The sequence below is a fragment of the Rhinopithecus roxellana genome, chromosome 11, assembly GCF_007565055.1.
Source record: "Rhinopithecus roxellana isolate Shanxi Qingling chromosome 11, ASM756505v1, whole genome shotgun sequence".
NCBI lineage: Eukaryota > Metazoa > Chordata > Mammalia > Primates > Cercopithecidae > Rhinopithecus > Rhinopithecus roxellana.
The window spans coordinates 94082942-94107083 of record NC_044559.1 but is presented as its reverse complement, the minus strand read 5'-3'; the positions used below and the strand labels follow the sequence as shown (position 1 = coordinate 94107083).

Sequence of the window (24142 nt, the reverse complement as noted above, 5' to 3'; positions counted from 1 at the left end):
TGCCATTGCACTCGTGCCTACGTGACAGAGCAAGACTCCGTGTCAAAAAAAAAAAAAAAAATTTACCAGGTCTGGTTTTTGAAATTCTCTGTATTAAACACCAAAACCTAATATGTAGTTACTTTGTGTTCAACAACAGTATGTTTTGAAGCAAGTATGTCTTTATTTGTAAGCATATTACTGAAATGTAATCAAATGAACAGAAGTGGATAAACGTCAAGTCACTTGGCTGAGACCATACACATCTTCTGTACTGCGTGTATTAGGACTGTAATTTCTGTAAGCCTAAATTCATTTGAAAGGTGAACTTAAATGCACATCGCCAAGGCTTAAGATGCAAGATTGAATGTGTCTTTTTTAAAAAATGCAACCTTGTGTTGCACTTGGAAATAAGTGATTTAGAAAGAAACAGATGAAGCAGAGACCCCTCCTGACCTTGGAGGCTTGGATACAGCTGTGGGGAGGCAGCCTCACGGTCCAGCCGTGCTAGTCCGCCTGCTTCAGAACTCTCAAGCTCTCCCCAAGACTTTCAGGATTAGCTGCTGTTCATCGGCCAAGTGCTTATAAAATGGAAACTGGGACAAGGGAAATGTTAAATTTCCTCCCTGCAACCAGGCAGATGAGAAATATAGAAATAAAGGAAAGGGAAAAATGAAGATATGACAAAGTTGATGAAAAGGTGAAACGAGTGATTTATAGACGATGGGCAATCACGTGCCCCTTTCGCCCTGTGTTGGGTGTGTCGTTGGCTCGATGGTGTGTCTCCTGCACTGAGCATTCCACACGGCTGACTCGACCTCCCTGCCTCTCATACTCTGTGTATTTTGTGAAGCTCCACGAACTGGGTCACATCATCCAGGTGAGGCCACCACCGGTACAGAAACTTCTCGGCAATGCTTCTTAGCCAGGGGGTGACTTTGACTTCGCCCCTGGCCCCCCTCTCCAGGAGCTCCCGCAGCTCCTCCTGGGACAGGTAGAGGATGCTTTTCGTTTCACTGGGATCCAGGTTCACGGTGACATTTTTCCTCACAAGCAGAAGGTAACAAATGTCATGCTCTCCCCAAATTCTATCTGATTTTGCCTTGTGGTGATAGATTGTCATGAACACAATGTCCTCTGGAAAAATCTGACACAAATTGGTGCAGTGTTAACAACACACATGTAAACAATTTACAGAAAAATAGAGAAAATAAACACATTGTTTTCCTCAAAGAAAATGAACACTATCTTTCGGTAACTGATAATTTCCAAAACCTCAATTTTAGCTAAGTAAATTTTTGTGGACTCAAGTCTGAATGATAAACTGGCTTTGGTTTCTTGGTTCCAGTAAACCTGTCTGTGTCTTCATTTAAAGAACTAACCCTGTCACACACACATCCTCAACAGAAAATCCCATAGAAACCGGCCAGCACTGTCTGGAGAACATCCGTCCTCTCTTAAAGATGTTCTTGAATGGATGAAGGTAACACACATGCTCACAGGATCCTGGACATTCTTTCTAGTGGACACTTGAATTTCCTCTTTGGTGTGTGGCCGACAGATTCCTGCACAGTCTCAACCCTGCCTGGGACACACAAAGACTCACACTGCCCCATCTACAGCTACATTCACGTTCCCATCCACAGCCCATCCACAACCCATTCACAGCCCCATCCACAGCCCCATCCTTCATCCTCATGGTGCTTCATGAGGCCAACAGCACAGATCCAGCCTGGACTTTGTTCAGCTTCTGCCCACTGCCAACCTGGACTCCTGTGGACACAGCTGTGACTGGGTGCTGCGTGTACCTGCTCCCCAGCAATTCCCAGCTCTGCTTGCAGATGCCTCTGGGCCCCCTGCCTCACTCCGATGGCATCCTTTTCTTCCAGTTCTGCTGGGTTGTATAATGGGTGGCTACAACAGGAGTCGGTAAAATACCCTGGAAAAAAATGCATGGGAACATCCCTCTTTATTCCTGAAAAGTGATTATATTAAATACAAATGCAGATGCTTCAGGTAAAACCATCATCCGTCATCAGCAGATGACGGCCTGGCAGGGGAGGATTGGGTTTGTCATGGGCTCTCAGAGCAGCACCTGCCTCCAGCCTCCACGGCCATGGGCTTGGTGAGGGTCTTCCCCATGACCCCCTGGCAGGGCTGGCCCTGACTGCTCCTGCAGATGTGCACACATGTCCCGTGGCACTATCCCCGTATGTCTTGGGAGAGGGACTGGTTCCTACTCCGTTTTGTACCCACAGAGGACCTCAGATGCCCTGGGATGGCAGGAGGAAGTGGTCGGGTTGTGGGGTGGGTGGCTGCAGCAGCCGGGCTGAGGAAGCTGGGCTGCACTTGGAAGGTGGTGCTGAGTGAGCATGGTTTCATAGGAAGACTCTGCTGGAGTACCTTTGACCAAGTTTTCTTACTGCAAGGTTCTACCTAATTTACCCAAGTAACAGCAATGGTGCTAGGACAGGAGGTCACACTCTCCTCAGTAAATCTCTGCTCCCTGTCGTTCCTCAGACCCTCAGTGCTTCCTTGGGTCACTCTGCAGGAGTTTGGCTAAAGCCGAATCCACTCTTGCAAGTACAAGAGCTGACACTCCCACCTGCCCCTGTGTATCCTGGAGGCAGCTAACACAGGAAAGGAAATCTTAGCTCCAGGGGCTTTATTTGCAAACTGTTGACTCTGTGCCACAGTTGAGCCTCTTAACTTTGCAGCTCCTGAATTTTTCTGCAACAAACTCTGCATTCAGCTCCATCAAGGAGCCAGTGGGTACAACTTGACCAGCAAACATGCTGGTGGATTTCGGAAAGGGCAGGATCAACCCACTGCGGATCTGAGGAAGAACTAAGGGAGGACAAACCTCCTCCGACACAGCTGGCCAGGCTTAGCCATTCGCTTTAATGGGTCAGGCAAGGTCTGGTTTTGAAAATTTGAGGACAGCCTAGGCCAAGACACTTTAAATGACCACAATTGACATAAATGCTGTTCCCCTCTAAAAAGAAATTTTTAAAGTTGTAATTTTAAGAAGTACAAGATAATTAAAATTCTAAGACCTGTAAGATAACAATTTTTATTATTATTACCTAGTTAATTTTATGCTAAATGCTATTTATTTTAATCCCCCTAAATCCTTAGGTTGATAAATTCCTCTGCATTTAAGTAACTTGGCATTGCAAAGAAACAACAAAACAAAACAAAAAAACCCAGAAACTCATATAGTTTCTTAGTTTTTTTCTTTTTTGAGATGCAGTCTCACTCTGTCGCCTAGGCTGGAGTACAGTGGCGCGATCTTGGCTCACTGCAACCTCTGCCTCCCAGGTTCAAGCAATTCTTCTGCCTCAGCCGGCTGAGTAGCTGAGACTACAGGTGCCAGCCACCACACCCAGCTAATTTTTTGTATTTTTAGTAGAGACGGGGTTTCACCATGTTAGCCAGGATGGTCTCGATCTCCTGACCTTGTGATCCGCCCGCCTCGGCCTCCCAAAGTGCTGGGATTACAGTCGTGAGCCACCGCGCCCGACCTAACATTAGCATTTTAATGTATGATTAAGGTGGCATTTAAAATAGCTAGAGGCCGGGCGCGGTGGCTCAAGCCTGTAATCCCAGCACTTTGGGAGGCCGAGGCGGGCGGATCATGAGGTCAGGAGATCGAGACCATCCTGGCTAACACGGTGAAACCCCGTCTCTACTAAAAAAATACAAAAAACTAGCCGGGCGAGGTGGCGGGCGCCTGTAGTCCCAGCTATTCGGGAGGCTGAGGCAGGAGAATGGCGTAAACCCGGGAGGCAGAGTTTGCAGTGAGCTGAGATCTGGCCACTGCACTCCAGCCTGGGTGACAGAGCAAGACTCCTTCTCCAAAATAAATAAATAAATAAATAAATAAATAAATAAATAAATAAATAAATAAAATAAAATAGCTAGAAAAAGAGAAATTATTTGAGAATCGATGATATAAGTGGTTAGTTTTTAGAAGAAAGTTACATCATTTTCTCTAACGTCATATTAGAGACATCTATGTGAATTTACGATTTAATTTTTAAAAATGAAAGCATAAAAGTACTAGAAACATATATGGATGAATAATTACATGATATTCTGTAAAGAAAAATCTTTACAGGCAAGACACCAAGTCGGAACTCTAAACACATAAAAAATTGTAGATTTAAATACCTTAAAATAATCCTTCTGCATGTCAGCAAAGCCTTGATAAAAGAAAAATAAAAATTAGAACATGTTTTATATTGATAAAGTATTACAGATAAAGACAATATCCTTAAGATAAGAAGAGTTCTAATTTTATAATTAAAACCATGTAATTAGAAAATTATATGAGCATCAATGTACAACTCAAAAATGAGGCAGACTGTTGTGTAAAGATGTCACCATTTGATATTTAAATCCACTCTTAAGATGGATTTGACGTGTATCTGTTTGATTGTTGTTATGAAAGATGTTGGTGTACATGGGCTAGAGTTTCTTCAGTTTTAATTTAAATATGTATTTTGGCCGGGTATGGTCGCTCACTCCTGTAATCTCAGCATTTTGGGAGGCTGATGTGGGCAGATTACTTGAGGTCAGGAGATCCAGACCAGCCTGGCCAACACTGGTGAAATCCTGTCTCTACTAAAAATACACAAAAAAATTTAGCTGGGCATGGTGGTGAGTGCCTGTAATCCCAGCTACTTGGGACGCTGAGGCAGGAGAAGTACTTGAATCCGGGGGGGCTGAGGTTGCAGTGAGCCGAGATCATGCCACTGCACTCCAGCCTGGGTGACAGAGCGAGACTCCATCTCAAAGACAATATTAACAACAATAATGTAAATATGTAATTGACCTTTGCCTTATTTAACTGGTTTTCAACAATATGCACTCCTTCTTGCTCCATTTCTTGGCTTATCCAACATCAATTCCAGGAAAGAACAATAGGCTTTTATTGTTCTTTCTGGGTAAGGAGGCTGGGATGCCTTAGCCTTACTTCATCTACCTTGAGGTAGGGACAGTTCTTCCCTCAAGCATATTTTTATTTAGAAATTGTTCCATTTGTATCACGGCTCCTATTTCCACAGACCTGTATCCTATCACTCTGTTACCTTTTAATCCCGTGCAGGGTCCGCCTAAAGGGATGAAGGATTTCTCAATAGCTCCATTTATTTTTTGCCCCTTTTCTGAGGCTCCAGAGGCAAAAATTTTACTATTTAAAAAACTTTGAAAATATAATGTTTTGCACTGTTTCATTATCTATTTATTTATTTATTTATTTATTTTGAGATGGAGTCTCACTCTGTAGCCCAGGTTGGAGTGCAGTGGCACAATCTTGGCTCACTGCAACTTCCGCCTCCTGGGTCCTGGTTCAAGCAATTCTCCTGCCTCAGCCTCCGCAAGTTGCTGGGATTACAGGCATGTGCCACCATGCCCGGCTAAGTTTTGTAATTTTAGTAAAGACGGGGTTTCACTATCTTGGCCAGGCTGGTCTTCAACTCCTGACCTCATGATCCGCCCGCCTCAGCCTCCCACAGTGCTGGGATTACAGATGTGAGCCACTGTGCCCTTCAATGGCATATTTTTAATTCACTTACAGTATGTATCATCCCAGATTTTTAAAAGAAAAAATAAAGGTGGCAAATGGAAGAGAAAAGAAAAGATTGTGACTGAAATTACTGAACAAATTCTTAGAATAACTGAAAATTGATAAATAAATGCAAGACCTTGGAAACCAATGTGTTTGGAAGAGCTAAAAAACTGTATAATTTCTTGCCTATCATATTCCAAACATTATCTACCAACTAAAGCTCTGGGCCAAATAGTTTTGCAAGTAGGTTCTACTAAAATATCAAAAAAATGTTAGCCATATCTGTCAGCTCTCTTAGGGAATATGAGGACTGCACGATGGATGCATGACTCAGCTGACTTTGGCACAGATAATACAGAACAAAAATAACACAAAAGCAGTGATGGGTAATATTCTATAAAAAGATTAATGTGTTTTGCTCTTTTTTCTTTCCATAAGTTCACCTTTCACGTAATTTTTAGTTATGTAGAAAACCAAAAGGCTATGCCTGAAATGTTTTCCCTAGAAATCAGTTCTGAGATTCAGGCATAAATGGTCTGTTTGAAACTTGTTTCTTTTGCAGTCAGAAAAGAAAGAATGAGAAAATGATATTCTTTTAAAGATCTAAAAAATAATAAATAAGTCTATGAACTAGGCTTTGAGGAAGAAACTAATATACAATACTGTACCTATTATAATCCAACAACTCTAATAATAATAATAATAATAATAATAATAATAATAATGAGACAGCCAGACACACTTGTGCTTCCTTTGTGCCAGTTTCTATTTTAAGAGTTTAATGTATACTAATTCATTTGGTCCTCACAACAACCTTTTGAGATAATCACTATTTTATTCTCATAGTATCAATAAGGAACAGAAGCACAGAGAGGTAAATTACCTGCGCAAGGTCATGTGGCTGCAGATGCAGTTGAGCCCCCAGAATCTGTGCAATTTAACATTTTGGAATTGTCACTACCAAATTAAGCACTGAAAGTTTTAGAGGCAAATGTTATCCAAATCTCAAGGAAGGAATTGTCATGCTCTGTAAAATGTTCTAGGGGATAAAAAACAGGGAAACCCTTCACTAGGTTGATCTGGGCAGCAGATTCTGACACATAACACACAGAAAACATTGTAAAGGAAAGGAAGAAAGACATTTTGATTAGGCTTTATGTGGAGAATTTTCTTAAGAGAGGTTGTGACAACTTTAAGAATGATAGTTGATGACCTATAATGCTGCAGGTAGGAGGTTAAGAATAAACTCTGGGAATAGATGATTACATTCAATTAAGGCAAATTAGAAGCAACAGAAAAGGCTCTAGATATCAGTGAAATATAGAGAAAGACATGGAGGCCAAGACTGAGAAAAGCAAGTAAAAAGAAATGGAAGTGGAAAGAGTTAAAAAGGAGTAGGCCAAGTATTGTAGGTATGAAAGAGAGGGTAAAACAAACCCAGCATGTGCTAAGGGGTATCCTTGAAAAAGAGAGCCATAATAATAAAGAAAAATGTCCCAGACATAGAAGATGACTTAAATCCACAGATGGAAAGGGCTTGCCATATTCCAGAAATACTGACACATTGATGTTGACACTGGGGTAACCTTCTCAGATCTCTGAGAAAACTGCTGCATGCAGAAGAGAACACCCACTCCCAACACCATCACTCCATCTAGGCATTGTACAACCCTAATCCTCTGCTTTCCACCTAGAATGATGGATGATCCATATACTTATCAAAAGTCACTTCTTGGGCCAGGTGTGGTGGTTCATGCCTGTAATCCCAGCACTCTGGGAGGCTGAGGCAGGTGGATCGCCTGAGATCAAGAGTTTGAGATGAGCCTGGCTGACACAGTGAAACCCCATCTTTACTAAAAATAGAAAAAATTAGCCAGGCGTAGGGGTGCATGCCTATAATCCCAGCTACTCGGGAGGCTGAGGCAGGAGAATTGCTTGAACCTAGGAGGCAGAGCTTGCAGTAAGCCAAGATCACGCCATTGCACTCCAGCCTGGGTGACAGTGCGAGACTCTGTCTTAAAAACAAAACAAAACAAAACTCACTTCTTGTGAGGAAGATTCACCCACAGTCACCTCAAAGACATCGTCCAACAATTTCCCTTTTTCTTCTCTATCAAGTTTTCTCTCTCTCTGATGGAATTTTCCTACCAGCCTGCATATAGCTATGATTTCATTTTATTTAAGTAACAGCTAGTTTTTTTGGACCTCATTTGCCCAGCAAGCTACTCCACTGCTGCTCTGCTGTCTTTTGCAGGAACACTCTTAGAAAACTTCCTTCATGCTCACTATATCCAATTCCTTTCTCCAATATTTCTCATTCCTTTTCTCACATTTAAAACTATCAAGTAACTTAATCTAAATTATTAGGTACAATTGTTGTTGAGCTGTTCAAATTTTCAGCTCCTATCAACAAAATTCCAAAGAACAAGCTTCTAAGATAACCACTTCCTGATATTTTATAGCATAGGTTAAAATTTCTGTAAATACCTTAAGAGATTATATTCAAATCCACATGTTAGAAAATGGTGATCAATAAAATTTTGGCAGTGAGGAAAATAAAAATAACTTTCCATAATAGGGACATTTTTATCTATATAAGTTAAGAAAGAATTAACACTTAAGCTATGATCACAAAAGATGAGGCCCTTGATCTTATCGGGAAAATTTGGAAGAGATAATTAATTTTGGGAGGGTGTCTGTACATTTAGTTTCTTGTAATAATTAAAAGAAGGTGTTCTTTTTTCCTCTATTTCTTGGAAGCGCTTATGAAGGACTGATAATATTTCTTGTTTATTTTTTATTTTTTGAGACAGAGTTTCGCTCTTGTTGTCCAGGCTGGAGCGATCTCGGCTCACTGCAACCTCTGTCTCCCGGGTTGAAGTGATTCTCCTGCTTCAGCCTCCTGAGTAGCTGGGATTACAGGCTTGTGCCACCACACCTGGCTAATTTTGTATTTTTAGTAGAGAAGGGGTTTCACCATGTTGGTCAGGCTGGTCTCGAACTTCTGACCTCAGGTGATCCACCCGCCTCAGCCTCCCGAAGTGTTGGGATTACAGGCGTGAGCCACCATGCCTGGCAGATACTTCTTCTTTAAATGTTTGGTAGAACTCATTAGTGAGGCCATTGGGCCTTGCCTTTTCTTCATGAGAAGATTTTAATTACTATGCCTTAGCTGGGTAATGCAAAGATGTACCTGCACTATTTCTGATTTTAGTCATTTATGCCTTCTGTTCTTGATCATTCAATGTTATTTTTAAAAAATTTTTATTTATTTATTTACCAACTTTGTTGCTCTTTTTCTTTTTTTTTTCCGAGACAGTCTCATTCTGTTGTCCAGGGTGAAGTGCAGCGGTGCAGTCTTGGCTCACTGCAACCTCTGCCTCCCGGGTTCAAGCAATTCTTGTACCTCAGCCCCCTCCCTCTGCCTGTCCCCAATTCCTCCTGCTGAGTAGCTGGGATTACAGGCACACACCACCATGTCTGGCTAATTTTTGTAGAGATGGGGTTTCACCATGTCACCCAGGCTGGTCTCAAACTCCTAGCCTCAAGTGATCTGCCAGTCTTGGCCTCCCAAAGTGCTGGGATCACTAGAAGCTTTTCAATTTTTTTATTCCAAAGCTATCTAATGCAGTTTTTGCCTCCTGAAATCACTTATATATAAACATATTGCCTGCAAAGTGGGTCACCGCGTCACGCCTTGGGTTTCCTAGGACACAAATCAACCGGCACATGCCTGGACAGCAGGTCATGTCTCTCAAATCAATCTGCAAACCATGGTCACAGAGCCAATCAGTCTTATGGCTTTCATTGTAGCTTCTCTGTGGAATATTTTCAAGGACATATGTGTACTTTAGGATGTTCACATGTCATGATTAAGTTGTAAATTTCAAAAATTCGAAGAATGTCCATTGTTGGCCAGAAGTATAAAAATTTCAGAGATTTAAAATAAAAGCATCTTTCAATCTTACTTAAATAGGTCTACGAAGTCTCCTCTTCCTCTTGAAAGTAACTTAAGGGCTGTGAAGAACATCATCCATAATGAAACTGAAAGGCCTGTTCTCCCTGGGAACAGAAAGGTCACTGTCTTTGCTCAACAAACAGTCGAAAGCCAGGAACACAGGCCTCCCCAGGCCTCTTGGCCGCCTGTCAAGCCTCCTCAATAAAAAATTCACATGGAACACGTTCTACTCTATCTTCTCTTCCTTCTTTCCTCCCTTTAGCAAATAATTATTGAGTGCCAACTATGTTCTGGACACTGTTCTAGAATTTCTGTGATAAGCAACAGAGACCCCAGCAGTGATTCTCTGCTGGGGCCGATGGCTCTCAGGGGCATCCTTCAAAACTGGGCCCATTTGATTCTTTAAAAAAAATAATTTCCAGTTCCTCTAAAAATTCTGTCATGACTTTTATTTCCTTGATGTTAAGCTTTGTGTCTTAGGTTTGTGGCTGCTGACATTCTCTGGGCCCTGAAGTCACTGCCACTGGCTCGTGTGCTGGCCACTTGGTCGCACTGGCCTGTCTCCCACCAGGTGGACGCCCAGGGAGCTATGGATGCTGTGTATGACAGACATGGGGGATGTTTGGAGTCTGTGATGTGCTATTGTCCTTCAGATAATGGTTTTCTGCAAGAAACTAGAGAAGTAACTATCTCAGATTTCCCTAATAAGAACAGGTTTTGAGCCAATTCTAGGCTGGCCCTAAATTCCTCTTCCTAGCACGTGAAGCCTGGGAAGCCCTCTGTGGGCCTATGCCTTCGGTAGCTCTCAGCCCTGGTCTCTGCTCCCCCATTCCTGTCCAGCTATTGGAAGCACCTCTCTGTTTCTCAGCCTCTCTGCTCCTTTACTGGAACTGGGCAATGCCCCTTGGAAAAAGCAGCACAGTTTTCTTCTCCTAGATTCTGCCCTACACTTTTCAGAGCTATCTGGTCTCTGACATTCTCTCTCAGGTGTTTCCGGCACTCTTGGGAGGTGGGCTGTGTCACTGCCTGGCCCATCTGGCCTACCATTAGCTGAAGGGAAGCATGAGCAGCCTTTGACATGGGAGTGGCGACTGCTGAGAGGGCACTGTCTGTACACAAGCGATGTAGCCTTATAGGACCCGTGAGTATACGCTTAGTTTTTATTCATAATTTACTCAAAGTCACTGAGCTCCCACTTCGTGCTCGTGATTGAGATTTGAGTCCTGAGAGGATCATCTGAGATGACGTTTAAGCCAAGGGTTTAAATGAGTCAGATTCGGCCAGGTGCAGACTAAGGAAATGCAGCTTCCAGGCAGAAGGGGAAGCACGTGGACGTGCTGAGATGCAGGCAAGGCCTCACGGCTGGAGCTGGCTTGTCACCTGGCATGGGAACCCCTTTCCTGTTCAGACTCTGTGCGTTCCTTTTAATCTGCGTCGGGGCATGTGATCAAGCAGCACACAAGCAACCCCACTGCAGTATCTGTCCCCCGTGGGGTGGGGTTGGGGACAGAGTTCTTTTCTTACGGCTCAAGTGTGTCATGTCCACCAATGCCGTGTCAGTTGCCAGCAGGGGCCCACGGGCACGGGGACCCGACACACACCGTGGAAGCTGACCTTGCTGTCTTCTCTCAGGAGTGGAGCCCCAACCCACGCAGGGTGTGTCTCCACGGCTTTTCCTGGCCAATCTGATACCAGGATGCAGTGGTCAGAAGCACCTGCACTTCCTTCCACTCCTGTCAAGGCGAGATGCCATTTGCTCTCCACTGATTCTCTTATCAGTGCTGAGCTATATGCTATAGAGTGCACTGATTCTACGTTGTGTTAAGCTGTCACTTAAAAGTGCACAAATTGTTTCAATCAATCCTAACATATTCACCCATGTAATTAACACCCTATCAACACAGAGAATACTTCCAAAACCTCACAAGGCTCCCTGCGCCCCCAGAAGTAGCCTCTATTCTTGCCTACATCTTAATTGGGTTCGCCTGTTTCTGACCTTTATTTCACTGGAATCACATGTGCTTTTTGTATCCGGTTTCTTCCACTCAAGACTGGGTCTGTGGATTTACTCACACTGCTGTGTGTAAGCAGGACCGCTCCTGCGGCGTGACACCATCTGATTGTGCGAACACCAAGGCTGATGGAATCACGGCAGGTGTTCTGCAGGGGCGTCCCTGGGCTAGAGACTGGACATGTAGTAAGGAGCTCCGTGAGTGAGCGCAAGCCCGGAACCCACACCGTATCACCTACTTATAGGGCAGTGCATAAAAACCTAGGAAACACCTAGTTTCTCAAAGTGACAACGAATGTGTCAACGACTTCCCAGCTCAGGAATATGCTGCATTAGTTCTCTGCTAAGTTAGTAAAATGGAAACAGAAGAAGGCAGAACCATCCACATTGATCTCCCACCAGGTCTGACTCCTTTGACTTTAGCAGATAGTGGCCGACAGCTCCACGGTAGCAAACGTGCTGCTCAGCAGTTACTTTCTATTCTGTCAGCACTCGGTGATGCTGGTCCTTTAAATTTGGGTTTTAATTTGCACTTACCCAGTGATTAATGAGGTTAAGCTCCTTTTCATGTTTAACACCCGAATTTTAATAGACTTTATTCTTTAGACCAGTTCAGGTTCACAGCAAAATTGGGTGGAAGGTATAGAGTTTCCATAGACCCCCAGCCCCTCCACACACACAGGCTCCCCCACTATCAGAGTGGTCCATTTGTTACGGCCCAAAGACGTCCATCAACACATTGTTATCACCCGGAGTCCAGTTTACTTGAAGCTTGCTCTTGGTGTTGAACAAATGCATAATGACCTATATCCACCATTTCAGTACCATGCAGAAGAGTTTCACTGCCCTGAAAACCCTGTGCCTGCCCACTCATTCCTCCCTCCCCTCTCACCTCTGGCTTTTTAGTTTCCAGTTTTCCCTTTACTGGAATGTTGGAGAATTGGACTCCTTCAGGATGTAGCCTTTTCATGCTTCTTTCAGCAACATGCACCTAACTTTCCTCCCCGTCTTTTCGTGGCTTGGTAGCTCATTTCTTTTTAGTGCCAAATAACATTCTACTGTCTAGATATATTAGTTTACTTATGCATTCACCTACAAGAATTTAAAATAGAGAAGAGAATGCAGTGTTGGAGATTTACATTTGGGAGTCTGAACCATGTACGTAGTAAATAAGTATAAAGTATGTGTGAAAATTGTAAAGTAGAAAGCTGTCAGGATATCTGAATACACACAAATATACACTTCAGTTCACGCTGTAAAATGTTAGAAAATGTGTAAGTACATACTTAGGGCTGAAAAAGCACCTAGAGAGGAAGGGTGAAGAAGAGGTGTACGGAAAATCCCATCTGCCAAGAGGGCATCTAGAGTACCTCATCCCATGAGGAACTCCCAACCTTAGTGAGGCTCCAGCAGACAGATCTAAGTGAGAGGATGAAACCACTGCACAAGCACCCCCTAGGGGGCAGGTGGAGGGCAGTTCCCACAGGGACCCACTGCGGGTATGACCTGGACTTGTCCCCTAGGGGGCAGGCGGAGGGCAGTTCCCACAGGGACCCACTGCGGGTATGACCTGGACTTGTCCCCTAGGGGGCAGGCGGAGGGCAGTTCCCACAGGGACCCACTGTGGGTATGACCTGGACTTGTCCCCTAGGGGGCAGGCGGAGGGCAGTTCCCACAGGGACCCACTGCGGGTATGACCCGGACTTGTCCCCTAGGGGGCAGGCGGAGGGCAGTTCCCACAGGGACCCACTGCAGGTATGACCTGGACTTGTCCCCAGCTGCCAGGGCCAAGTGAGAAGAAAATGTGCCTTCCTTCCTATTACCCCATTTTCTGTTTTGCTCTTGTTCTCTTGATAATACAGGTAGGGAAACAGAATCAGCAATTACATAGAAAGCCACCTCTACTTTGTCCTTAAAGGAGTTGGCAATGGTTTGACCAGAATCAAACAAGTATATATTTTGAAGACTAAGAATTTAAAACAGTTTAATAAAAAAAAAAAATGATAGATATCACTTAGCTTTCAAGTTCAAAACCAACACATCTGCCTTTGGGGTCAGAAGTGGTTATATCTAGGAGACGGATACTCCTCTTTATAAAAGATGAAAGAGTTCTAAATTACCAGGTCAAAAGACATTCCTACTTAGATTTTCTGGATGGCATCCTAGTAATATAACAACAGTAATATCTAACCCTTGCTAAGTACTTACAAGGTGCTGGGTAACAGTCTAAGGCTCCAATGTCCAATTCAGTAGCCATGGCAACTCATAGTTCTTACGTAACTAATTATATGTGGCTTTCAGCCTAAAACTTGCTAGAAAATAAAACTAAAAAAATCAGAAACAATATTATAAATGCAACAGAAACTATATAGGCAATATCCTATTAGTGTATCAAAATTTTAACAAACTAGACACAATATTAAAATGCAATTTTTTTTTACTTTTCAATAAAACACTTGCTACACAGTCTTGTCTGAAATTATAAATTGCCCAAAGTTAACCATAAATGAATCATTCTACTGAATTTAACATTTAACTTTGTAAGAAATAAATTTTTATTTTTCTTCATTATCATACAGCATTTAAGAATAATAAAGCTGTCTTGAGATTTCAAATTTGAGATATCTATGGCAAGTTTATAAAAGTACATTGATCAAGGTACAATCTTTAACATTAATATACACATTCCATAATCTCAATCTATTCAACATGAACACTGGCCTTTGTCGTTATTTTTTTCTCCCTACAATATTTCCTGACTCTGTAGGACAGCGGTTGACGCTGTGCCCCAGGGGCATCTGGCAACATCTGGTATAACTGTGGGTGTCACAGGAGAGGGATGCAAACGGCATCCAGTGTGCAGTCCAGGGATGCTGCTCACCATCCTATAATGCACAGCACGGACCCTTACCATAAGGATTTTATCCAGCCCAAATATCAACAGTATCAAATTTAAGCAACTCTTATCGAGTGGGACTCAATTCCTATTTTATGAACACCTCTGTGCCCACTGTAATTCTGAAAACACAGACTTTGCTAACTGGTAAATACTATTTAAAAGAAGATTTAACCTAATCAGTATCACTTATCAAAAGCAATGGTTGACTTTAAGTATCAACATGTTTCCAGAATGAATAAACCACACAATCAACTCAGAATGATACAAATTAGGGTCCATATCATTTAATTTCCCTTGAACCTGCTCTGCTAGTTTAATCTGCTAATATGAAAGTTAATTAGGACTGTTTTGAAGGAGCGAGACAATAGTTTCCTTTGCACATTTTTCTGAACTATGATAAAAATTTAATGATACATAAAGCACCTGGCAAATAGCAAGTGCTCTGTGAGTGCTCCGGAAATGTTTATCACAGCTTACTAAACACATAGGGCTTCACTTACTTGTTCAAATTTCCCGTATGTTATCTGAAAAGGTTAAATTAAGTTTTAGTTGCTCTCTCTCATTTTACAATAATCGCTTACAAATGTTGCTTAGAAACAGAACACATATCCAGGGTGTGTGATACAAAATTATAAGTTAGTTTTTTCCACACAAGTTTTAAAGTATCAGTGTATATAACACATTCATGATAGTATGAAATGATAGAACTAAATTTAATGATTAATGATAGAACTAAATTTAAACTGAAAAAGTCATTCTAAGTTTGTTAAGTAGAGACATTTTTCAGTAATCACTTACCTGCATATTCACATTCTGTGTATTTTCTCATGGTCAACAAACTGATTCAAATGATTTAAGTTATCCCACCACTTAAAGAGAAAAGTCTCTGCAATAATTTGAAACCATGGTGTTATCTTAATTTCACCATTGGCTGCTTTTTTCAGAAGTTCTTTTAGTTCTTCCTTGGACACATAACAAAAGCTTTTAATCTCATTGGGATCTGGATTCAGAGTGACATTCTTCCTCACAAACAAAATGTAATCAATTTCATGTTCACCCCAGATACCGTCCGACTGAGCTTTGTAGTGAATTCGTGTTAAATAATTAATTTCTTCTGGAGGAACCTAAGACATTAAAAAAAAAAAAAGTAATTAAAACATTGGCCGGGCGCAGTGGCTCACACCTGTAATCCCAGCACTTCAGAAGGCCGAGGCAGGTGGATCACGAGGTCAGGAGATCGAGACTATACTGGCTAACAAGGTGAAACCCCATTTCTACCAAACATACAAAAATTAGCCGGGTGTGGTGGCGGGCGCCTATAGTCCCAGCTACTCGGGAGGCTGAGGCAGAAGAATGGTGTGAACCCGGGAGGCGGAGCTTGCAGTGAGCGGAGATTCTGCCATTGTACTCCAGCCTGGGAGATAGAGCCAGACTCCACCTCAAAAAAAAATAAAACAAAAAAAACCAAAAACCATTGGCCACAGTAACAAAAAAATCTAAAATTAGCTCACTGTATTACAGCAATATCTTGAACAGGAGTATAGTTTTAGGATTAGAACTTTTAAAGCATTAATCTCCTATCAACAATATATGGAAATCTTAATATTACATATGGAAAAATGATTATATTATTAGTTTCAAGTGTTTGCGTTTTTTCCTGTAGGACCAAAAAGAAGTTTTTTTTTTTTTTAAATGTTAAAAAAAGCGGCAGTAGCCGGGCGCGGTGGCTCAAGCCTGTAATCCCAGCACTTTGGGAGGCTGAGACGGGCGGATCACGAGGTCAGGAGATTGAGACCATCCTGGCTAACACAGTGAAACCCCGTCTCTACTGAAAATACAAAAAACTAGCTGGGCGAGGTGGCGGGCGCCTGTAGTCCCAGCTACTCGGGAGGCTGAGGCAGGAGAATGGCGTAAACCCGGGAGGCGAAGCTTGCAGTGAGCTGAGATCCGGCCACTGCACTCCAGCCCGGGCCGCAGAGCAAGACTCCGTCTCAAAAAGAAAAAAAAAAAGCGGCAGTCACTCAAACTAGAAATGTGACATTCTTCTTTTTCTTTCTTTCTTTTTTTCTTGAGACGGAGTCTTGCTGTTGCCCAACCTGGAGTACAGTGGCATGTATCAGCTCACTGCAACCTCCGCCTCCCAGGTTCAAGTGATTCTCCTGCTTCAGCCTCCTGAGTAACTGGGATTACAGGCTTGCCCCACCATGCCCAGCTAATTTTTGTATTTTTAGTAGAGACAAGGTTTCACCATGTTGGTCAGGCTGGTCTCGAACTCCTTACCTAGTGATCCACCCGCCTCAGCCTCCCAAAGTGCTAGGATTACAGGCGTAAGCCACCATGCCCGGCTCGACATTCTTCTTTCTCATATTTTAAGATTGCTTTTTTGAAAATATAGGTAAGAAAAACTTTATTTATCCAGGTCTTATTTAAGGGGGACAATTCTAAGAAAAAAAATTATTTCAATTAAATGAATTAGATTTATGATTTATATTCCTAAGAATTTCCGTAAGAAAATCTTCACCTTTTTTTTGTAGGGGGGGCAGTTTCAGGTGAAAACTGGAAAACCTGCTAGTAAAATTCTACAAGAGCTGTAACACTTGAAAATATTCATCTTAGATTTGATCAATTATAGAAATATTCAACCTTATATAGTGCTTAACCGATCAATCCATCCCAGTATTGAGCTAAGTTCTGACAAGTGATATTAAGAAATTAAAATTTAGGCCGGGCGCGGTGGCTCAAGCCTGTAATCCCAGCACTTTGGGAGGCCGAGACGGGCGGATCACGAGGTCAGGAGATCGAGACCATCCTGGCTAACATGGTGAAACCCCATCTCTACTAAAAATATAAAAACTAGCCGGGCGAGGTGGCGGGCGCCTGTAGTCCCAGCTACTCGGGAGGCTGAGGCAGGAGAATGGCGTAAACCCGGGAGGCGGAGCTTGCAGTGAGCTGAGATCTGGCCACTGCACTCCAGTCCGGGCGACAGAGCGAGACTCTGCCTCAAAAAAAAAAAAAAAAAAAAAAAAAAAAAAAAAAAAAAAAGAAATTAAAATTTAAATAATCTTTATTCAGGATGGTTTGTCAGGCTAACTCATAACTCAGGAGGTTACCAAGCAGAGAACTATGTTTGAATTTAAAACTTTTATTAAAAACCTTTTTAAAGTATGTTTAGGTTTCAGCTTGTATGGTTGTGTAGTAGAGCCAGTTACCTCTTCCAAGGGAATTCCTAGCTCAGCTTTCAGCCGCCTCTGTGCTGCTCGCCTCACTCCAAGGGCCTCATTTTCCTCAAGCTCGCCTGGATTACTTAATGGATGACTACAACAAGTATTAGTAAAACAACCTGGAAAATGTTAATACAGAGACAGATCAACTTTTCTTCAAAGTAGGTCTGAAAGATCAAGAAAAAGTTTTATAAGTAACTGAAAAATGAAACATTTTTTAAGGATTTTAAAATGAGTTATAAAGGACTATCAGTAATTATTTTAAGGATTTTAAAATGAGATATAATGGGCTATCAGTAATTATGTTGTGAAACAGACTACATTTGTAGGTAAGTTCCTTATAATGCTTCTTCAACCAAAAAAGATCAAAGTGTAGATAATACAGATTAAAGATAAATATATAAATCATACATATTGCCCAATCACTTACTAGCTCTTATTTTTTCTTGCTGTTGTATTAGGTTGCACGCATTGTGTGAACTTAATTTATGTAGAATATAAAACTATGCCATTCACAGGATTTCCCTTTGTGACCGTGGCTCCAAGAATTCAGAATGATAAAAAGTCAAATTAATGTACAAATAAAATATTGTACATTAAGTGTACTAACCTGGAAAGGTAATCTTAGCATCTGATCTTTGCTGTAGCAGAAGCTTATTTTCAGTGTTGAATAAAAAGACACTAAAAGCTCGATGCAATAATCCTGAAAGCAAAAGCAAAAGAAATAACAATTACTTTAGCTTTAAGTACCAGTTATTTGCTGAATTCTCTCCTTGCAGTTCAGAATAACATTAGTAACTTCCTGCTGCTTTTGCTTTTTCCCATGTATCCACATGCATAGTCTCTGCATGGCTATGGTGAGAAAGAGCTCTGCACCGGGCAGGGAAGTTGACCGTCGAGTGAAGGAAATGGTGATGCTGGTGGCCCCTTTCCTGCAGTCAAGTTCCCTATCAAGGACATTCAGTTCTCGGAAAGTGGTGAAGGCACACGCTTCCCTGCACGATGCCCGCCTCTCTCCATTCTTTAGAAATATTAGAGGCTAGGCTGCTGCTGTATGTCAGGGTTAGTCCCTCTTTTATGAATCCAGAATAACTCTGAAGAAGCCGAGAAAAAGCGTGAAGTGAAGAGAAATCGCTGTAACAGGAAGACAGCAAAGCAGATGCTAATGACTACACTATTTAACGAACTGGAACCAAAGAGAAAATACGGCATTATTAAAGCCTGCACTTCCTTGAACAGAGTGCTCTTCTCAGCAAATGGGAAATGCCTACACAAATAGCGTTATAAGAAAGACTATTTCAAAGCAGCACCTTTCTCAATGTTCTCATTCAGGTGACAATTCTTCTTGGTCTCAGCCCCAATTTTATTGTCATTTTCGTCAATAAGGATACACATCTCTGCCAGGAGTTGAACCTGTTGCTTGTCGAGGTGGTCGGTGTTTATTTCAGGCATCATTACAAAATGTCTGATCTGTCCTAGAACACTAATATTAAAGGAAAAGAGAAAGAAAGGCCATCATAGACTTTTCTGAATGTCATATAAACACAGGTTAATAATGATGTTGCTTCCCCATCTGCAGTTGTACCACTCTGCATCCCCACAGGGACCCCAAGAACGCTGCCAGCTGGCTGCTCAGCGCTGTCTCGGTCATCATTTCTCCTGCAGGTTTCACAGCTGGCCTTTTACCACAGTCATGCTCCTAAAAACCAAGCTCAATGTTCCACTCTAAATTCTTGACCTCTGAGCTATTCTGCAGCACTTGATACTCTATCCTTTTTCCAGTGTGCTTTCTTCCCTGGTTTTTGGCCCCAACCTAACTTTTCGTCCTGCTTTTCCACACGAGCTTCTGTAATCTCTAGAATGTGCTCCCATTGCCGTCCTGAACTGTTTTTCCCACTGCCTGTCTCTGCATAGTTGCTCAAGAATGCCACAGGCCAATCTTGGCTGAAAACCATTTTTTTCAAGGCACAATTTATGTGTCAGACATTCAATAACCTTTCTACCAATTTCACAGTAAGACTTAATCCAGTTTTTCTCAACCCAAGCTCCTGATCAGAAAAATGATTTGTATGAGTTTTGTCAATTTCCCCCAGGACAGTACTTAGCTGATACCATTCTAGATAAACAGGAGAAGACTTAATTCGTTATATTCAATAGATGCTTTAAGGCAGTGCTTGGCAAGTTTTTTTCTGTGAAGGGCCAGATAGTATGAACTCTGCCTCTGTAACACTAAAATAGTCACAGGTAACAGGTGACCTGGGCAATATGTGAACTGAGTATGGGTACAGGCCAATATTTATGGACACTGAATTACAACTTAATTTTCATGTGTCACAAAATACTGATTTTTCTCCATCCGTTTAAATACGAGAAAAACACTCAGCTCACAGGACGTAACAACAGGCAGCAGGTCAGATTTGGCCTGTAGGTCACAGTTGGCCCATCCCTACCTTAGTGAAACAAGCATTAATTTTCTGAACCCCCATTAATCCCTCCCATGTGATTAAAATGTAAAGCACTTACTAGGGCACTTTCAGTATTCTGACTCACACTTTTACATATCTATATCCAGCAGCATCTATGCTCTGTAACCTTTGTATCCTTCAGGGCACCTTTACATAGCCCGACCTTGAAGTTTTTTATTCCCTTTTTTCTTCTCTTTTATTTCCGAATGCATTATATACACACACACACACACACACACACACACACACACACACACACACACATATATATTTTGAGACAAAATCTCACACTGTTGCCAGGGCTGGTGTGCAGTGGGGCGATCTCGGCTCACTACAGCTTCCACCTCTCGGGTTCAAGCGATTCTCCTGCCTCAGTCTCCTGAGTGACTGGGACTACAGGCATGCACCACCACACCCAGCTAATTTTTGTATTTTTAGTAGAGATGGGGTTTCACTATGTTGGCCAGGCTGGTCTCGAACTCCTGACCTTGTGATCTGTCCACCTCGACCTCCCAAAGCACTGGGATTACAGGCACGAGCCACCGTGCCCGGCCTCTACACAATATATTTTGAAGATCCCTTGTGCTCTACTAGATTTTACTGAAATACTTTTTTGTCTTTTAGAGGGAGTCTCGTTTTGTTGCCCAGGCTGGAGTGCAATGGTGCAATCTCAGCTCACCACAATCCTCACCTCCTGGGTTCAAGTGATTCTCCTGCCTTGACCTCCCAAGTAGCTGGGACTACAGGCATGCACCACCATGCCAGGCTAATTTTTGTATTTTTAGTAGAGACGAGGTTTCGCCATGCTGGCCATGCTGATCTTGAACTCCTAACCTCAGGAGATCTGTCTGCTTTGGCCTCCCAAAGTGAGCCACCATGCCCGGCCTACTGAAATACTTTCAACAGAGTTCAAGTATACTGCAGAATGTACACAAAGTGTTTAAACAGCTACTTAATACAAAGTTCTAGACCCACATAGGGTCTGGGATGTGTGTGTGTGTGTGTATGTGTGTGTCAGGAGTCAGTGATGATGGAGATACTGATAGCTAATACAAAAAATCTGAAGTAAGGTTAATGATGGAAACAAATCAAGAGGGAAAATAATGTAAAAAGGAAGTTGACTTCAGAGCCGGCCTCAATTTCTCTTTTTTTTTTTTTTTTTTTTTTTTGAGACGGAGTCTCGCTCTGTCGCCCGGCCTGGAGTGCAGTGGCCGGATCTCAGCTCACTGCAAGCTCCGCCTCCCGGGTTTACGCCATTCTCCTGCCTCAGCCTCCCGAGTAGCTGGGACCACAGGCGCCAGCCACCTCGCCCGGCTAGCTTTTTTTGTATTTTTTAGTAGAGACGGGGTTTCACCGTGTTAGCCAGGATGGTCTCGAACTCCTGACCTCGTGATTCGCCCGTCTCGGCCTCCCAAAGTGCTGGGATTACAGGCTTGAGCCACCGCGCCCGGCCAATTTCTCAATTTTAGAAAGATTTTCAACTTCTATAGGCTAGTTTTATATACAGTCATCCTTTGGTATATGTGGGGGTTGGTTCCAGGACCTCCCACAGCTTCCAAAATTTAAGGATACTGAAGTTTCAGATATAAAATGGCATAATATTTGCAGATCACCTGTGTATATCCTACTGTATACAGACGTGTCACATGATGGTGTTTCCGTATACTACAGACTGCATATGCTACAGTGGTTCCACAAAATTATAACAGAATTGACATATTCCTATTGTTAATGATACTGTAGCCATTGCAACATCAGAGCACAACACATCACCTTTTTTTTTTTTTTTTTTTTTTGAGACGGAGTCTCGCTCGCCCGGGCTGGAGTGCAGTGGCCGGATCTCAGCTCACTGCAAGCTCCGCCTCCCGGGTTTACGCCATTCTCCTGCCTCAGCTTCCGCAGTAGCTGGGACTACAGGCGCCCGCCACCTCGCCCGGCTAGATTTTCGTATTTTTTTAGTAGAGACGGGGTTTCACCGTGTTAGCCAGGATGGTCTCGATCTCCTGACCTCGTGACCCGCCCGTCTCGGCCTCCCAAAGTGCTGGGATTACAGGCTTGAGCCACCGCGCCCGGCTAACATCACCTTTTTTTAAATATTTAGATACACAAATACTTGCTACTGTGTTATGACTGCCCGCATTATACAGCACAGTAACACACAGTCCAGGTTTAGGCCTGAAGCGACAGGAAAAATAGCCTAGGAGCCACTGGCTACACCACACAGCCCAGCGGCTCCACTGTCTGTCTACACCACACAGCCCAGCTGCTCCACTGTCTAGGTCTGCGTCAGCACACTCTGCTTCCACAAAGATGAAACTACCTAACAATGAACTTCTCCAAAGTATCCCCGGTAAGTGATGCGGGCAGAACGTTAAATTATCATCTGTAGATGATCGCATAATATCTACAACATGTAAATCCTACATAAATAGTTGCACTGTATTGTTTACAGAATGTCTGTATATGTTCAGTACAGATGAAAATTTCTTCCAAATATTTTATAATGTGCAGTTGGTTAAATCCATGGATATGAACCCCAAGGATACAGTAGGCCAACTGTATCTCGGCTCACTGCAGCCTTCCCCTCCGCCTCCCAGAGTGCTGGGATTAAAGGCGTGCACCACCGCCCAGCTGTAACGACAATTGCTCTTTCAGGATCTTCAGAATTCATATTTTAAAACTAAGCTTCATAATAACAAGATAAAATGAATACGTCTATTTATGCGTTTAAAGATAATACCACGTAGCAGACGCGGGAGCACATCACCCAACCCAAGAAAAAAGTCTAGTTTCATCTATGCGGTGCTCCCCATCTCTTCTGCTCCATTCTCAGGAGAAGCGCCTTGAATGTGTTGCTGTCACCCCCTTGCACGGACGCAGGTGTATGCACCCGCGTCACACGCGTAGACTCGGCACGGGGAGGCCGGTGTCGATACGCTCGTATTTCTGAATTCTCTAAGAGGAGACTCGGTTTCCAATTCCACCAGTTCCTAAACCTCAGGTGACTGTGCGCAGACGACGATCTTTTCCACTGACAAAGAATGGCAACGTCTTCTTCGCCCCAACCCACGCCTCCGCCTTCCACAGGGCGCGGGCGCCCACCACAGCCCGGGACAGCCCGGCCTCGCTCCAGTTCGGGAGACCAATGCCGCCGTCCCCAGATGTCCAGGCCCCCGCGCCAAGACCTCACGGGTGGCCCAGACCTCGGGCCTCCTCCCCGCCCCGTCCCGCAGCTCCCCCGGTGCCACCCTGCCCCTGTCTCCCGAACTCCGCCGCCCGTCCACAGTACCTGATCGGCCTCCGGCCACAGACACCGGCCGGTCCCGGAGCGCGCCCACTTGGAGCGCTGTCCGCAGCGCGCACCGCCCACCGGGCCGCGCAGCCAATCGCCCGCGCCGGCGCCAGTCCGCACCACATTGCTCGGCCAATTGGCGCCCGTACACGCCTGACGTCACAATCTCGCCAAGCGTCGCGCGGTGGCGCCACCTCCGTGGCCTGTGGCGCCACCTCCCTGCCTGTGGCAATCGGAGACGGGCGAAGCACCGGGAACCTGAGTCGTGAGCTCGGGTTCCGGCCGCTCCCGAGGGGGTCAACACGCCTCACCCCCAGCTCCGGAAAGGCAGCGTCCCGCGACTGGGCGGTGGCCGAGACCACATCAGCCGCCAGCCAATCACGCTTTCGCTTCTGCCCTGCGAGCCCAAGGCGCTGCGAACGGTGCCAAACGTCAGACCCCTCGAGGCTCGCGTTCCGTGGAACTGAGCCCTCCCGGTCGGAAAGCGCCCGCGCGGCTGGGCCAATGGAAACGGAGGAAAGGCGGGACGTCATTGCTGACTGGCTGGTTGGGAATCCCCCCTCCCGAGATCCAACGCTGGGACTACAGCGTTTGGCTGCAGGGCGAGGTCTTGCCCATCTAGATCGACCGGGACGAAGGCGGAGCAGAGCGGAGAGGAGGGCGGGGCGTTCCACGCTCTGTTGGGAGTGTTCGCTTTCCGGGTACACAACAGGAAGTTCTAAATGTTTTCATTTTTTGAGACAGT

At 43.8% G+C, this 24142-nt stretch overlaps 2 protein-coding genes and 1 non-coding gene across 8 annotated transcripts; all 3 read right to left on the bottom strand.

Annotated features, from left to right (window-relative positions):
• Positions 1-361: 361 nt before the first annotated feature.
• On the bottom strand, positions 362-2121 carry IDI2 (isopentenyl-diphosphate delta isomerase 2). The gene is made up of 3 exons (XM_010362242.2): positions 2079-2121; positions 1788-1918; positions 362-1126 (listed from the first exon to the last, which is right to left on the bottom strand). Exons 1-3 carry the CDS (start codon positions 2119-2121, stop codon positions 809-811), a joined length of 492 nt encoding a protein of 163 aa, XP_010360544.2. The 3' UTR covers positions 362-808.
• Positions 1818-24074, bottom strand: IDI1 (isopentenyl-diphosphate delta isomerase 1). Of its 6 annotated transcripts, XR_004060022.1 has the most exons (9): positions 23395-24074; positions 18951-19123; positions 18251-18343; positions 17629-17759; positions 15218-15543; positions 13729-13845; positions 12413-12612; positions 4153-4184; positions 1818-1918 (listed from the first exon to the last, which is right to left on the bottom strand). XR_004060022.1 is itself a non-coding variant. In XM_030940637.1 (6 exons), exons 1-5 carry the CDS (start codon positions 23928-23930, stop codon positions 15226-15228), a joined length of 1251 nt encoding a protein of 416 aa, XP_030796497.1. In that variant the 5' UTR covers positions 23931-24074; the 3' UTR covers positions 8600-13845; positions 15218-15225. The 6 variants fall into 6 exon arrangements, 3 of the variants coding, with proteins under 3 accessions (XP_030796497.1, XP_010360332.2, XP_030796498.1); XR_004060020.1 differs by having other exon boundaries at positions 12413-13845; XR_004060021.1 differs by lacking the exon at positions 12413-12612.
• On the bottom strand, positions 16955-17018 carry LOC115900567. Its single transcript, XR_004060244.1, has one exon. It is a non-coding gene; the product is annotated as a U7 small nuclear RNA (small nuclear RNA).
• Positions 24075-24142: the final 68 nt, after the last annotated feature.

Coding starts and splice junctions, on each gene's coding strand:
- IDI2 (XM_010362242.2), bottom strand. CDS start 2,121: ATGGGGAAGACCCTCACCAAGCCCATGGCCGTGGAGGCTGGAG. Junction 1,919..2,078: donor CATGGCCGTGGAGGCTGGAG/GCAGGTGCTGCT, acceptor ATTTTTTTCCAG/GGTATTTTACCGACTCCTGT. Junction 1,127..1,787: donor TGGGAATTGCTGGGGAGCAG/GTACACGCAGCA, acceptor AATTTGTGTCAG/ATTTTTCCAGAGGACATTGT.
- IDI1 (XM_030940637.1), bottom strand. CDS start 23,930: ATGACGTCCCGCCTTTCCTCCGTTTCCATTGGCCCAGCCGCGCGGGCG. Junction 18,344..18,950: donor GAATGAGAACATTGAGAAAG/GTGCTGCTTTGA, acceptor TTTTGCTTTCAG/GATTATTGCATCGAGCTTTT. Junction 15,544..17,628: donor TAGGAATTCCCTTGGAAGAG/GTAACTGGCTCT, acceptor TTAATGTCTTAG/GTTCCTCCAGAAGAAATTAA.